Genomic DNA, 17,470 nt, shown 5'->3' with positions numbered 1-17,470 from the left:
GGGGTCTCTTAAACAGCTTGAAGCCAAGTATAAGGAAACATGTTAGGCCAAACTACTAACAGATATCAGGGTAGAGAAAAACAGATTTGATGATGAGGCAAACAAGGATTTCACATTTTTACCCACATTCACCACTGCAAGGGGCTATGCACAGGGTGATAGCCAGGCAAGGCAATGGAATAGTTCATCACAGAATATTGGTAAGGAGATCAATCGGGTATTTATGGAGTATTATAAATAACTATACAATCAGGCTATTTCTCGTTTTGGAGGATGAGGTCCTGATATTTGGACTAGGTGTATCTTCTGGCATTGCCCCACATCGAAGAGGGTTTGGGTGATCAGATCCTGAAGCCAGAAATACTGGCTGCTATCAAGACCTTTACCAATGGAAATGATCCTGGACTGGGCAGGTTGGCCACCAGGTTTTAAAAGGGATTTTCCTAGGTGCTGGCCCCTAAATTAAAAGCTGTAGGCAAGGAGGTGACCCATTTTGGAGCTTTGCCTCCAGCAATGATTGTGGCCACAATCATGATGTAATGGAAGCAATGCACACATGCAATATAATGCTCAACCTATAGGCTCTTATCACTGAACATTAATGATAATATATTGGGTAAAATCCTTGCTATGAATTTATGTGTATCCATGGGAACCTAGCTGGGAAGCAATGGAGTGCTGTGTATAGGGGACACTATGGACCATATATAGGCTACCCCAGTTGATGAAAAAGCTGGTGCATCCCAACCAGACCAAATGTTTTCCTGGGAGCAGGGTTTACTCAGGAGCCATGATCGAATCGCTTTACACAGAAAAGGCCTTTGATTCAGTGGCATGGGTCATCTTATTTAAAGTGCTGGAAAAGACGAGCTCTGGTGAGCGCTATGTGGGTATGTATGGTGAAGAGGATATGCAATGCTCCCCAGGCTGAGGTCCAAGCAATATATTGTAGCCTTTCCTATTAGAGCAGGGACAAGGCAATGCAATCCACCCCCCCTTCCTTCTTGCACTGGCAATGAAGCCACTGGCCTGACTGTTTAAAAATAAGATGATAGATAAGGGCATATCTAGGGTGGTATCGAGACGCTTATCTCCCCTTGTCTGGGTGATATTTTGTTATGGGTAGGAGACACCAAGTCACATTGAGGGGAGTATTACATATATCAGATCATTCCAGACAGGTGTATGGCTTCAGGATTAACTGGACCAAGTTCAAGTTGTTTTTATCGTCGTAAAAAGGGTCAATACCCTGACACTGGTAAAACATCGGAGTGGCCAGCAAGTCTTTTAAATAGTTGTCTATCAATGTTTATCGAACAGCAGAGAAAGCCATCAGGAGCAACTTCTGGGCAGTGCTGAATCTACTTGAAGAGAGGATAAAGAGAAGGAGCTAATTGCTGATGCCAAAGGTTGGTAGGACAGCTTTCATGGGGATGGTTACAGCTCAGAAATGTCAATATAGATTTGCGAATGTCTGATTCGAAATGCCCATGGAATTCTTCTGCAGATGTAGGACGTTTATTACTTCTTTGCCATTGGCGGGGAGGTCTTCAAGAGTTGCTATGGATTTGTTAGTTAGGTCACATGGTTCTGGTGGCCTGCAAGTTCCTGATCTGTACCTGTTTCATCTAACTGCTCCTTTACAGCACCCTGCTCACTGGCAGGATTCTACTGAGTCTCGAGCACGCACAGCCATATAGAGCTGGTGCAGATGAAACCCTGAACTCCAGCATAAGTGTTGTCATTTCCAGAAAGATCCATTCTGATGAGAGAGTCATCAGATGAGACTTCCAGGCAGGTGTGGATCAGGACACTCCAGCTGACTCTGGTGTGTTGCTTGTGCAGTCCACAGACACCTTTATGGAAATCTGGACTTTTGGCAAGGAGCATGAGAGTAGCAATGCAGGCTACTTGGCAGGCTAGGCAGATAAATGCAGTGGGTCATTTATTCATGGATGGGACCTTATGAGAGTTGGCGTATATTGAAGGCTACTCTTAAATATGTACAAGTCAGGGAGGCTATAGTCAAAGGATGGGAAGCTCTGTAGGAGTCAATGGGTGAATCTCTCCTCCCCTGGACTGACCTGTTGGGAGCAGGAGACTGTCATTGGCTGATTACTGCTTTTTATGTTTTGCTCCGCATGACCATAGAAGGGATGCATGGGGCTGTAAAGAAGGATGGAAGCGTGCTCTGGGGGCTACCCTTTTGGGGGAGTAAAGGAAATAGACATGTCAGCACATTTCAGTTGATATAGTATAAGATACTCTCCAACTTCTATGTAACTCCTAGTGGAGTACTCAAGTATGACCCTACACATAACCCACAATGTCAAAATTGTAGCTGCCCAAAGGTGGATTTCTTCTGCTTACCTGGGAATGTCTGAAAGATGTACAGACATGCTGGAGAATGTAAGGGTGACCCCTCATATGCAAAGTGGGTAAGGACGCAAGGATCTTCTATTACCCACCACAAACAATGTCTAATGGACTTTTGGGAGTTATGTAGATGATTTCTGATTAAGAAAGCTGGGTGGGGAGCATCAGGTTTAGATGTATTGGATGAAGAGGGGATTAAGTTATAGCCACGTAAACACAGCAAGACTATCACTGCAGCCATTTCACAAGCAAAGAGATCACTCAAGTGAGCACACTTTCCTAGTGAATCACATGTAACTGTGGTGTTAATGGCCATATGTTGGTGGAGGGAGGTAAAAGGAATCTGCCACTGCGTCACATCTGGTTCCTCCTCTACTCTACTCTATCCCCCACCCCTACAGGCTCCCTTCAGTCTGTTTATGGCCAGTGGCGACTATTTCTACCACTCGATGTTCTGGGGCTTGCTTAGAAAAAACTCTCAGCCTCATTACGAGTTGGGCGGTATCCCGGCAGTAAGTCCGCCCAACTGAATTACCATTACCGCCACTTGGTCCAGAGAATTACCGCCTGATTACAAGTGCTGGTGGTGTAATTCCCCATTTATTTTCAGTACATTGGACTCTATGGGGCTTTTATCGCAGAAGTTCTGCTGCAGAATATTTTGGCAATGAGTGGCAGAATTTACCTCTAGGATTTTCCTGGAGGTACATCCTCCACTCAATGCCTGAGCCCATAATTTGGCATAGTTGTAAAATTGGCAGTAACCAAGCTACTGCCAATTATACCACTTACCGCCATCATCGTAATGAGGTCTGTTGTAAAGGCACATCAGGGTGAGATCAATCTTCATTGGCCTCGATATAGAGGCATTCATCAATGGAGCATTTGTTGACAGCGCACAACTTCATTGCTCTTTATTTAATAGTATTTGCCATCGTAGGTTATGCAGATTTCCCTAATTTCCTTCAACTCGAATAAGACAGTAACCTTCCACTAGGCCTCTACCATCAATCCCACTATCCCTGATGATGCCATCATCAAGGACTTGCCTGGAATCTTTACTACTCTGCGTGAAGTCTTCTGCACTGTTACCAGCAACAATGTCTGCCCCTCTTCCCCCGAAAGAGACTAAAGCAGAAATTAGACGAACAAAACATAATCACACTAAGAGGCATAGGGACATCACCCAATCTAGAACGTGTATGCCCATTTTCCAAATGCATTGACACCCTTTGAGGTCTTCTATTCCTCCACTTCTCATCAGCTGGCCATATAACAAGTACCAGCTGGACACGATTTTCTTCTAGACTATGTGCTTTTCGATCAGCAATGTGTCTTTTCCTGATAGCATTGTCACCTTCAATGAGAGAACGGTTAGGACTGCAAACAAGTTGAGCATTCTAACAACAGTGGCAACAATGTAAACCATGTTCATGCTTGAAAGACTGCAAACCTTGGACCGATTTAAAACCGAGGTTTCTCCCCCCTTCCCCCATGCCTTTGCCATCTAATCCTATTTTCTTCTCTCCTTCTTTTCTTCCCTTTTCTTCATATGCTAGGAATCTTGGGGTCACTTTTGACCCTTCACTCTTCTTTTCTTCTCAGATCTCAGCTTTGGCTAAATGTGCTCGCTTTGCTTTATATAACATTTCTAAAATTCATCCCTTTTTAACGTTTCATACTACAACATTTTTTATTTCTTCTCTGGTCTTGTCCCTCATAAATGACTGCTGTGCACTCTTGGTAGGTCTTCCAGCTTATGCTTTAGTCCCTCTTGAATCTATCTGTAAGACTTCTATTTGTTTGCTTTTTCATCTTCCTCCTCATTCTTCTATTTTTGCTTTGTTACTTCGCTCCGCTGGCTTACGTTCCGCTATCAGATCTTGTTTAATTTCCTTTGTATTGTTTATAAATGCCTACATGGTCTTGCTCTTTATTTATGTTCACTTGTTTCCTCTCCTTCTGGCTCCCTGCGTTCTGCTTCTTAATTTCTTCTATCTGTACCTTGGCCACCCTGTACCCAATACTGTTTTCAAGTGTTTTCTTTGTTAGTCCGCAAATATTGGAATTCTCTACCACTGCATGTCCATTCTATCTCCACAAGGGCAAATCTCTGCAGCATGCTTACGGACCACTTCCTCTCTCTCTCTACTTCCTCTTGATTCTGTTTTTTTTTTGTTATTTCATCTCCATTACGTCTTTTTGTACTTTTTGATTACTTTGTAATAGCACTTTGGCAAAAGCACTTAATAAATAAATACAAATACAAACTGGTAATGAATTTCTCAATGCACAGAGATTCCTGCAGTATCCCTTTCAGAAAAGTAAGCTTGTAAACCAGTTTTGGCAATGTGAGCTGCTCTGCATGTTACTGTATTTCATGTGTAAAGCAGGCGACTGCCACCATAGCGACTTCTTGATGTTGGACACTCGGTGATCACCGTTTTGTTTCACAACATGATGTTGGTAGTTTCAGTGCATGGGAATTTGGAGAGAGAGTGTATGGTCTAAAACCAGATCAATTTCTGAGTGTTATGTTTTCCCTTTACAAACATGTGGCTTGGGTTTATTATGATTGGCCAAATACTATTTTGTGAGTTTTTATTTTGATGCATGTACTGCTGTATGTTCAAATTGCTGTTATCTCCTATTGCTTTTGCACCAATGGCGTCAATGTTTCTTTTTGGGTTCCTACACATGCATGTGTCATATCTTCTCCCATTTTAGGTGCCCCCCGCAGTTTCTCAGCTCGAATTCTTGGAATGGTGTGGGCTGGATTTGCCATGATCATTGTGGCTTCTTACACTGCCAACCTGGCTGCCTTCCTGGTGTTGGACAGGCCAGAGGAGAGGATCACAGGAATCAATGACCCCAGGGTAATTATCAACTGCTAATTCATATCATGGTTGCTCCTTTCACACACCTGTGTTCTAGTTTGTTCATGCTTTCAGAATATTGTGGTAGGAAAAGTAAAGCCTTTTGACACACAATTGTACCTCTAGAAGCAAACATGAACCATTACAATAAGTATACACAGATGTTACATGTAAAGAATGTTCACACGGGTGACCTCGTTGCGCACTCCAGATTTATGCAAATGCCCTTTATGCATAAAGACTGAGTCATTACATCATGACTGAAGTGGGTACTAAGTAGGTAACAAGATTTATGTGTCCTTATTATGATAACGGCTAGAAACAAACTGAATTTAGAAAAATGATGGGAGACAGACAAATTATTTGGAGCAAGACAGGCCTCAGAATCTAAGTCTAAAGCCTTCACTTCTCACCTCATATTTAGTGGTGGAGTCGGCGTGAAGCAACTTGAGAAAAAGTGTGATTACTTCGAAATAATGGTCTGCTGCGCAAACTGCCACGCTTCGCGAAGCACTGCTAGAGACAAAAGATGGGCACGCCATTTTCCTTGATCCACTTTACCTGCAAGAAATATACGCTGGATCCATTAGTCAGAGTAATTACAATCTGTCCATGAAAGCGCATGCGCACATACCATTAATAGTATTAGGCTTCACAGGAAACCCATAGAATGGGCCGCATTCCCTGATCACCTCTGTCTTTTGTCCATTCTGGCATTAAACTAACTTCAATGAATTCAAACAGAATTATCCAGCAATGTATTTCCTGCGAAGAATTACCAATCCAAAAACTACTGTCAGGTAAATCTTGGAAGCTTATAGAATAACGTGTACAAATTGACAGTATCGGTTTAGACTATCAAAGAGATGTAATGCAAAAGCCAGAGTTGCCGGCCAAAAATGTGTTTATTTGAGTCTTTTTTGTGTTCCTGCAGGGCCTCATCACGTGTTGGGCGATAACGCCAGAGCTATTAGCACCGGCGCTAATAGCCCTACTGCCAAACCCCCTGGCAATATTAGCGCCGGATCACCGGTTTGGCGGAAGGGTTATTCCTCATTACCCATTGGGCCCAATGGGGAAAATTCGTGCTATTACCGCCGGCGGTAATCGTGCTGAAAATTGGCAATTTTGCCGCAGAAATCTACCAAAGCCATGATCTGGCGGATCCTTAAATGCAGTGGTACTGCTGCATTTAAGGGTTACCGCCAGACTCGTGATGAGGCCCTGTGTGGGCAGCGGGTCTGGGCGACTGGTCTGATCTATTACCCCGCACTACAAATCTGCCCTTGCCTTTCTGCAGAGGCACCACCGTGGACCGAAAGTCTCTTTGTGTAAGTTGGTTTTCAGTGCCGAGTAGAGCTTTCAGCTATGTACCTAGTGTGTTGGGGAAGCAGGAACAATGTACTCTAAGGGTTTTTCCTCTATAGCTTTTGCATTTGTATTTGTGTTTTTTTCTAATGAGATTGGTGTTGCCTGATTTGAAGCTATGTACAAGAGTGTAGAGAAGGTATATTTTCCATGATATGATATGATATTTTATTTATAACGCGCTCGTACACAAGTGTTTCAGAGCACAAACAAGCGAGAGGGGAACAAGCGAGAACAAAACAATGATCTTACTAAGCCCGGTGACAGGTAAGAACGCGCAAGTGCATGGAAGAGAGAAAAGGGGGAAAGTGCGTGGAAGGGGGATTAAGTGGAAAGTGCAGAACAGATGAAATAAAAGCATAAATAATAAGTAAAATAAATAAATAAATAAAGGTGATGGACAGTGGTAGTGCGGCCAGCAAGTGGCAAGTGCTGAATATCCCAACTATTTTCCCCAAAGACTCTGTAATGTATGCAGAGAACATTGCATCCTCTTTGAGCTAGCATAGTTTCTTTAACGCTTGACTGATGTGGTCTGACGTCTTCAAGTTGAGACAGAAATTAGACGCCTGGTTATTCATTGCAATTTCTGGTTGCCCTGAAGTAGACTAAGCAACAGTCGACTAATTGAGATTTTACCAGGACATTGCTGAGTTCAATTTGATGTGATTGCTTTAGGAATGCGAGTAGATTTCTCAACATCCTGAGTTGGAACTTGTTGCTTTTTATCAAGGCTGTGATTTGGTGGGAGGAAGAACGTTCCAGACTGAAACATACCCTTAGATTATTTTTTTACTGAGCAGTTGAATATATTGATCCCAGTTCTTGCTGCCATTAAAATGGATTCAAGCTCTCCTTGGGGACATCTCTAGCCATCCATTCCTGTTGGGCAAATGGCTAGTGACAAAGGACTAATGGCTTGGGGCACCCACGAAAACCAAACAAAAATGCATGTTGCCAATGTATGATTGAAGCAATATGCCTTGTAGTTGCACATGGACCACATTTTCTGTCAAGTCGTTTTTAATTATGGACAGAGGTATCTAGAAATACATATTGATTGACCTGCTGGGAAGGTACACTTGGATTTAGGAGTGATTTGTAAATGCAAAGCAATAAAATACAGTTAAGAGTTTGGAAATGAGTTGATCCATGCATGTAGGTTAAGAAAACAATTACAGTTATTTACTGTGTGGACACACCCAAGATGTGCTGGTAGGACAGATGAATCCATGGTTCTTCATCCTGGATTCCAGCCCTTCCCAGCACTGGGAAGGTGCTACTGTTACCTTATTCACTCATACGCAATGTATCCACTTTGGAAGGGAGAAGGACGGAGTCTATTTTTCTGTGCTTTGAACCAGTGAATGCAAGTACCTGAGTATCTTAAAGAATACACAACAAAAGCAACTGCATTGAAGGCAGAACTATCTAGCACATACAGTCACCAAGGAACAAGAGCAGACACTAAATGTTCTCCAAATAACGGTAACTTGTTGTTAGCAGCTTTCGAAATGTTTTAAAATTGCTGAGACTGGCTTACAGGGTAAACCACTGCAGCTACTGAATTATTTTTTAGTTATTTCCATAAGTCAGTCATACTGGCACTGGGACTCCTTAGAGAGATGCCAAAACGTATAATAGAGCACCCTTGGATCACACTTGCACACAAACGGCTATTTACCTTTGCCCCATTTGCTGGTTTACTATTAAAGAGCGAAACCAGCAAATGGAGCAAGGTAATGCACTGTGTGGGTGCAAGTGTGTCTCTGTCCTTTTCCCCCACCTTTTTTGCACCATCCCATTCCGAGGTTTCTCGGTGGGGGTTGGTGTACCACGCTGTTGGCCGTAATGACAGGAAGACTCTGTAGCATGGGGCGCAGAGCTCGGTCCGCTCCCTCCAATGGCCTCCGCTTCCTCCCTTTTCACCTTTTTCCATTTTGTTTCTTCATATAACTTCCAGAGCCCCAATATTTTCTGTCTACTTTTCAACTTGGAGCCACGGTATTTTGTTAACAAATACTAGAATGTATTTTCTGATATTTTGCTGTCCAAAGTTCCCTCTCCTGCCCATGCATGGAAACACTGATTTGCAGTCTCCTGGTCCCATTGAAAGTTGTACTTTAATAGTTTATCGTGATACTGGGGCAATGTTTGGCATATGTGGTCCAGGGGGCTATCTAAATAGGCCATTATACCCCTACCCCCTTCTGTTTTTTTTTATCCCAGCTACCCTGGATTTCCTTCCCCTATTCTCCCTTTGCACACACACTCACTCCCACTCTCACCTAGCTCAGCGTTCACACTGGCCCTCTCCACAGGCCCGACCACTCGCTCTGTGGTATTATCCGATGGCCCTCTCCACGGGCTCACCATTCTTTATGTTAGAACAAATAGTTGTTGTGTCTTCTCTGCGTCGTCAGCACAACCACTGTTACAATACCAAGCTCACAGTTTTATATGAGGTACCTCCTAGTGTTGACACTCCCACCATGAATCCACACCATAAAATAACACTAACTACCACAAGTGTGTCCCTCTCTATACCTCCAGAACTGAAAGAAAAAACTCAATAACACAATTCTTACCCCAATGACGCACCTATAGAATCGCTGGTGCTATGCGTGACTCCTGTCTGGCGGTGTTGCCCACATACTACGCACCTCTCCTGCTCTAATACAGGCATGCTTACACTTGTGTCCACTCTCTATTAGGTGGCATGCACTAATTACTACTACTGCGGCCTATTGTCCTCCCTCCTTGAGGATGCATCCTAGACACCCTAAAAATCTATCCCTCACCCGCCGTGGGCATGCAACCACTATTCAGTGCGTTCTTGCATGGTTATACCCATATCCTAGAGCCCCTCAAGTCCCCTCGGCACTGAGCCTCCAGCACAAGCTGTCCCCTCCCACTGAGTGCAGGAGGCCCTAGGGAACAGGCAAACCTTTGTGAACTCAGCATCTGCAGGGCCTCCTCAGTGATGCACCTCGTCCAGGTCTGCGGTAGCCAGACCCGCACTTCCGGAGGTGGCGGCTTGGATACACTCAGCTGACCGCAAGGACTGAGGATCTCAGTGGGGCCTCCACAAATTTACTCAGTGGTCCTTCGATTCCACCATATAAAAATCGTAATAAAAAAAAGAGCACACACCGGTCAAGAAACAATGCTGTTTACTACAGCTGTGAAAACACAAATCAAACAGAACAGTGGACTGGAACTTACTGATGAGAGCTGACATCTGGGCATACAGCGAACATTTGTTTTATACCAAGAATACAATAGTCAAGGAATTCGAAACCGTTGTAGCTCAAACTCTTCATATTTTGTCGTGGTTCCCAAGAAACTCATTGGTATTCTCAGTATCGTATGTTAGTAGAACGTGATTGGAGCTAAGAGCTCAACACTATCCCAACTCCATCGCCTCTCCATGTGGCGCCACATTAATTCTCAGCCCTCCCAGGAACAAATTGCAATTAGTAAAATAATTTTTGTGCTGACCACCAGAACTTTATTATATGGCCATTGGTCAGCACCATTGCGAAAAAGAACACGAGGCACCCTGCTTCTGGTGGAAGGGAGACATTCACATGGTACCTGCTGAATATCGCCCTTCACAAACCTTGTAGTGGATACTCCGAAGGTCGACCAGCTCCCAGGCACACAAAAACGTTCCATTTGATTGGTCCTCCCAGGAACGCCACTCTGCTGAGCTTCGCTTTCTCACAGCTACCTGCCAATAGGCTCTTGTGGCCATGTAAAGAGTCATGTTTTTAGTAATATTCTGAATTTTAGGTGTTCTGTTATTTGTATTTTCTTCGGGAGTGAGTTCCAATGTTTTGACAAGATGCAGGAGAATGCTGATCCACCAAACTTTCAACTTTGTTGCTTTGTTCAATAGTAACATCATTGCTGGATCTTAGTGTGCAGTTTGGTTTGCAGATGAAATGTATCCATGTATGAAGTCCGCTCCTTGGCCATGGACTGCTCTGTGGGTTAAGCAGAGCGTTTTAGAAAATTACAAGGGAGATGATGGCGAGGGTCCTATGTGGGAAGGTGAGAAAAGATGGTATCCATTTTATTGTGCGTAGGTGGCTGAAGCAATTCTTTACTACTGCTTTGACTTATGGTTTGAGTCTTAAATTGTTGTCAGTTAATATTCCAAGGATTTTAACTACTTTGGAAGTTTCTGGCCGATTTCCCATTTCGTTAGGCCATGCAATGTGGTGTTGGTTCGACGGGTTGTTGGGCGTGATCATGATTTCTGTTTTGTCCCTGTTGATTTTAAGGCTGTTGGTGTTCATCCATTTTTTTATTTCTGTGAGACAGTTGATAAGGGTTAGGTCTGGTTCTCCACTAGTGTTGATTTTATATATGAGCACACGAGCAAGTACACGTTAAGTACCGCTTTGCCGCTCTGAAGCTCTGTTGGGAATGTTCCATTGTGGATACTTGGCTTACTTGGATACTTCGATTGTTGCCGGCATCTGTAAGGAAGCTGCTGAAGGTGACCTAACTGTTGATCTATGTTCTGTCAATATTTGTCACGAACTACGTTTGTGAAGCTGACCGTACCATTGTTCTATTACAGTGGGACTACTTGATTGACATAGGCGCTTGTCCCGCCTACGAACTGTGGGGATTGGCGTCTGCCCATAAAGTCAGCAGGCACACGCACAGTGCACGCACACACGAGCAAGTACACGTTAAGTACCGCTTAGCCGCTTCGCCGCGATACAGCGTCAAGCGGCCTCTTCCTTTTGTGTTTTATAAAAAGTATTGCTGTGACAATCATCATCAGCCTTTGAGGTAATTGCTTGCTTTGTACCAACTGCAAATGGTGTTTGTTGCATATTCACTCTAAACTAATATGCTGGCTAATATTGAATCAGCACGATTACCGTTTGACACGCCGAAAATGTTTCAGTCTCAACTTCCCCCGTTTACCCTCACGCCAATTAATACACGTGTACCTCACAGAAACACGACATCCTCTGCAATATCATCCGTACCTTGGATAGACATGGCTTTACGGTCTCCTTCAACAGCATGTGCGGAGAGGGTCCAGTATGGGCCAGTTAACACTCCCTTAAATTCTGAACATGTCAAACGAAGTCAGTTAGCGTTTGATGCAAATAACAAACTCACTGTTTCTGATCAAACCATATTTGATCCTTTAAAAACAAAAGGTGTAAAAAAGAAGTATAGTAACTGTACGTTACCAGCAGTGTCACCAATTTCATGTTTAAGCTCTAGTAGAGATAGCACTGGCTTATCAATATATGCAAGCCAGTTTGAATCTCCGATCTCGTTGCGTGATGATATTGCAACGTGCTCCATAGAGGCTGAGGCGTACAATTCCATCTCCTCTCAGTCTCGCTCATCACTACCGTCTTTCGCTCAGACAACTCCTCGGGCACAGAGGTAAACACACCAGGTGCAGCATTCTAATATGATTGAAATGGCACTTACTGCCATCAATACAAAACTCTTGCGCCTATATAAGCTATTTGACGTTTTGGATGCCAAAATTAGCAAACAAGCAGTGCAGCTTGAGGAGGTAGTGCAATGGATCTATATGAATGGCCAGAAACTCCTGGACTATAATATCAACCTCTCTAGACAAAGACATTTACCGGGGGACTCAGTCATCATATCTAAAAATAACACTGCACAAGCATCCATTTGTTGTGTAATACCTCCAATAACTGCATCAGCAGAAACAGTTCCGCTGCTACCACTGTTTGTGGACATCATCCGCCCAGTTGAAGAGACACTGGGAAATAATGTTTCTCATACAGTTGGTGCTAGCGTGGACATTGTTGTTCCAACTATAGTGGAGTCGGATAATAATGATCACGCTACAAAAGACCTCACTGAATAGGGGAACAACAGGGGAAAAAGGACTACACGACAGCCACCAAAAGGGCATCTGTCTTCCTTGAAAAAATCTAAGAACATGCTGAGTGGAAGAGGTGTAAAAAATACCCTTAATGCCTTTTTTTTTAAAGCAATTGGAGGCTCAGCACCACTGGCTTAGATACAAAAATCACAACAATCTGTTCAGGCAAATTTGCTAGATGCATCTGTAAACAAACATATAGAGGCACATCCTATCATTGACATTAATAATGACATTTCTTCCTCACAAGCGGAACAGCACCAGGTGCTTGCATATTCACCTTTGAATCATCTTGTACAGTCAATTGAACAAGCAGAGTCTTTGCAGAACAAACCTAAGAGCGATGTCACTGGCAAGAAAGGCGTTGCTTTTAAACTTACTGAACCACTTCCGTCATCTCTTCCAAGAGAGCAGAGTCAGGTGGCGATATCACAATTAAAACAAATGGTAGATGCGTATTTATTGGAACGCCTTCCCTGCATGAAATAGCAGATAACAAAACCCTTTCAACTGGTAAATGCTAAGGGTGCGGCTGCCATGCATTTCAACTCTGACTCTGGTGTATTACTACATAAAAATCTGCAGTACAGACAAATGAAGGGACTGTGCAGTATGCCCAGCATATACATCTAGGCAAGGCACGTCTCAATAGTTCCAATAGTGAACATACACCTAGCATTGTTCAGAGACAACTGCAGATGACAAATTCTCTTTCTTTTCCCTCCTTTTGAAACGTAGGGAAGGGAATTTTCAAGCTTAGGATCTGAATAGAAGTAGTGTACTAAACATCTTTAGTGATGTGACTGAACTTCAATATGTTACATCGAGAGATATAGATCAGATTGAGTTTATCTAGGACGTGTCATGTTCAATTGTTAGACTCTGGATCCCGTCTGTGGTTGTCGCGAATCTCATTTGGCAGGCAAAAATGTCTTTGTTTGAGATGGGTTTTCTGTTGGCCCAGGATCCGGATCACATCTCAGATCAACCAAAAGGCCCAATTCCAAAACCAAAAATGTATCAAAGCTTGCAGATAAGAGTAGTAGGTGGATCTGGAGCCCCATTTGTTATGGCAAAGTAACCATCAACATCTTCATCCCATCAGGTTTTAAATATAGCAAGCTGGAACACGAGAGGGCATTCACATCTTCAAACATCTATTAAGAATCTACCGCTTTTATATCATATCATAGCTCTGCAGGAAACATGGTTGACAACCCCACCTGTATGGGACGGTTATGATACTGTATTATTACCAGCTCTCTTAACTAGAGGCAGACCCTCATCGGGGATTTTGGTTGCGGTTCATTTGAAAATGAGTCTATCCATCACCCCTTCGGCGTCAGAAAATGTACACCTGCAATTGGTTAAAGTCAAGATTTCATGTCACATACTAGCTTTAGTGAACCTTTATAGAAATCCAATTGCTCTGGTGGATGAAGCGTTCTATGCAGGGTTAACCAGATTGTTAGACTTGATCAATGTATCAGAGAATATTTCCCACATTATTATTATGGGAGATAGGAACTTAGATTGCTGTAATGTTAATTGCGAAACACAAGGAGTACGTACATGGAAGACCTTTATGTCAGAAAGACACTTCTGTATGGTGAATGGGGCAGTAACAGGAGATCTACCAGCACAAACAACGTGATATCATAACAATAGTGCTAGTATCATTGACTACAAATACATAGATGCAAGTCTTTTTCATCATGTACAGAAGTTGGACATCATTGCACAGGCTCACAGTGATCATAAGCTGCTCTCTCTGTCAATTTTATGGGATCTGCCTCAGCCTAGGGAGAAACATGCTAATAGAGGCTTGTTGGTTAATGCCTTAAAAACAAGATTAAGGTGGAATGATGGTAAGGTCTTGGCATTCGAGCGATTGGTGGAGAAACATATTGCAGGCTTTGGGGTGCAATACACAGATCTATTAAAGCTGTTTGCCAATACCATCACTATTCCATCCAAAACTCGCATCAAACACAGACACGTTTTTGATAACGAAATTCAAGCCAAAAGGAAAGAGTATAGGCAGAAAAAGAGAGCCATTCTAGCCGCTCACAATGTCTCCTGCTGGCAAGAACTAAAACAAGCCAAAACTCAGTATAAAAACTTGCTAAAGAGTAAAAAATGCCATAGGTTCCAAAAAGATAGTGAACACATTGGCCTCCAAAATCTCAGCTGAGATGTGGCATCTACTTAATAATCAGTTGATCAACTGGCAGGCGGATGCTCAGTTAAATGCAGTAAACGAACAGCAATGGGTTGAATACTATACTGATTTATATGCCGACTCTAAATTTGCTAGGCTGAAATATCGACAATACTCGACAGACAAGTGGCACCTTGTTTTCAGACCAGCTAGCATTGAAGAGATTATTAAAAAGGCCAGTTCTTCTAGGGCCGCTGGCTCTGACATTGTAACTAATATAATGCTTAAAACTGATGTAGTTGAGTGGGCACAGATCTTAGATCTGATATTTCAGTCGGTGGTGAGGTCACGCATGGTCCCTCCATCATTGCAGACCTCTGTAATAATCCCAATCTTTAATAAAAAGGGGGTTAGAAGTCTTGCACAAAACTAACAACCCATTTCGTTGGTGGATTCGCCAGGCAAGATCTTTTCAAAAACTAATATTGTGTGATTTCAATGAGTGGACATTGGCAAATGACTTACGAGATCCTCAGCAGAGAGGTTTTGTTGCTGGGATGCGCACGCACATTAATCTGTTATGCCTAAATGCAATTAAAGCCCAATGTCAGGCCACCAAGCAAGCATTATGTCTTGCCTTTGTCGACTTGCACTCTGCGTTTGACTCTGTCTTGCGGGTGCTTCTTTTTGACAAATTGCTTAGAGATCACTGTCCAACGTCACTTTTTGAGATCATTCTTGCCTTACATTCAGACACCTCTATACGCCTGTCCCTGGATGGGTTGTTATCATCATCAAATCCAACAGCTCGTGGGCTGAAGCAAGGGTGATTATTAGCATCCTCTATTTTCAACTACTTTATTCACAACATTAGACACATCTTTCATAAAGTGATTTCGGATTCTCCTAAACTTAACAATCATCAAATTAAAATTCTGATGTACGCAAATGATCTGGTACTTATTTAAAAAACCCAGCTGGGTCTACAAAATCCTTTGTCGGCCTTTCATGATTACATTGTCTGTAATGCATTAAAGGTCAACACAAATAAAACCCAAATTGTCCTATATTCACCAAAAAGAACTGGCCATAGACACTTCTTATGGTCCATTCGTCAGACACAGTTGAAGATAGTACCACAATACATCTAATTGGGCATGATTTTTGAGGGCTCCATACAGGCCAAGGCACAGATTGAGCAAGTGGAGAGGAAATTATGCATAGATATGGGAAATTTTCCATTAGACCTGCATGTAACTACTGGAATCAGAAAGCAGCTCCTTGTTTATTATATGGCCTGGAGACGTTAACAACAAATTTGAATTTTATATTTGAAAAATGGGAGGCCAAATTTTCGAAAAAAGTTTTACATCTACCATTTTCCCTCCCATGCAGTTGGCTTTGCTATGAGATAGGTCTGATTTACCTTCATGCTCTATACAACTGGCGTTTATGCTCCCTGTTCAGGAAATGCTTAAAATCAACAGATAAAAATGTAATTTTCAAAACATTATCTGCATACACATTTACAACTCAACATACGTTTATGTTGACATGGATCACAATCATCTATCAGATTTTGCCCAATGCAGATGTCACTATCGAGGTTCTGACCAATAATCCAGATAAGGCGAAAGGACAAATTTACAATGTGGATTGGATAAAAACTTGTGAAATGTGTTTACTTTATGTAGACGGGGATGTACATTGTTTTCCACTGAAAGAAATGTGTCTATTTCCAGCTTATCTAAATAAAGCTCCATCGGTAAAATACCAGTCTGCAATATTACGATTAGGCTTTAACATTTGGCCAAGCAAAGATCTACAAACAAAGTGTAAGCTACCTGCAGCACAACATAATATATGTCGCTTTTGTCAGAACTCAGCAATGCAAGAAACCATAGAACAACTGATTATTCAATGTGTTGAGTTGGGGGCTTCTAGAAGAACGCATTTTGCAAGATATTGTAAATATTTGGTTAGTATGGAAATGAATCAATGTTGGTCAGTGACATTGGATAGTTCTTATCTCCCAATTCAAATAGCCACAATAAATGTTTTGGAAAGCCTTCATTTGGAAAATAGTAACAATGTGTTTGTTCTAGATAGTAATGATGTTTAAATATATTATCATGATAATCAATAACTTACTTATAAGTGATATACTGATGGTTATATTCTTTTTTCCTTTTCTTTTTCCTTTGCAAGTTTTTATTTGTTGCATAATGTGAGAAATGTCTTATATTGTAATTGTTTGAAAGGTTGAATCAATTCAACTAAAACAATAAAAAAATAAATTAAAAAATAGATGATTTGTAACTCATCTGCATAGTTGTAGCATGTGAGTCCATTTTTGATGAGATTGATGAGTGGTGTCATGTAGATTTTGAAGAGCAGTGGCAAAGAGTGATGAGGCTTGTGGAACTTCGTAGGATGTTGTGCATGGTGCTGATTTGAAGGGCATTAGCTATGTTGTTTCCATGTGTTCTGTCACAGAGGACTTTAACCATAGTAGAGCTGTGTTGCTGATTCCTATTTCTCTGAGTCCTTTGATGAGGGTTTCGTGGTGGACTGTTTCAAAGGCTTCTGATATGTCTAGTAGCATTAGCGCTGAGGTAGTGTTGGAGGCAGTGCTGGTTTTTAGATCATCCCATATAGATAGTAATGCGGTTTCTGTTCCTCTGATGGGTCTGAAACCGACTAGTGCATGTCTAGTATCTGGTTATTTACTACATGTCCCAGGATGTGTTTGTATACATAGCTTTATAGGAGTTTTGCCGGGTACTG

General features: G+C 42.2%; 1 protein-coding gene across 13 annotated transcripts in view; it reads left to right on the top strand.

Annotated features, from left to right (window-relative positions):
• Window positions 1-17,470, top strand: part of GRIN1 (glutamate ionotropic receptor NMDA type subunit 1) — a 1,139,664-nt gene that overhangs the window by 895,166 nt on the left and 227,028 nt on the right. For all 13 annotated transcript variants that reach the window (XR_011268541.1, XR_011268543.1, XR_011268542.1 and 10 more), the window contains one exon: window positions 5,104-5,252. Coding sequence is in view for 9 of the 13 variants with exons in the window: in XM_069609856.1 (XP_069465957.1) it covers window positions 5,104-5,252 (149 nt within the window). In the remaining 4 variants the exon portion in view is untranslated. The remainder of the gene's footprint in view (window positions 1-5,103; window positions 5,253-17,470) is intronic.

The sequence above is a fragment of the Ambystoma mexicanum genome, chromosome 8 (genome assembly GCF_040938575.1).
Source record: "Ambystoma mexicanum isolate Mex_15411 chromosome 8, UKY_AmexF1_1, whole genome shotgun sequence".
NCBI lineage: Eukaryota > Metazoa > Chordata > Amphibia > Caudata > Ambystomatidae > Ambystoma > Ambystoma mexicanum.
Note: the sequence above shows the minus strand (reverse complement) of the source record. Positions and strands in the feature narration are given on the sequence as shown.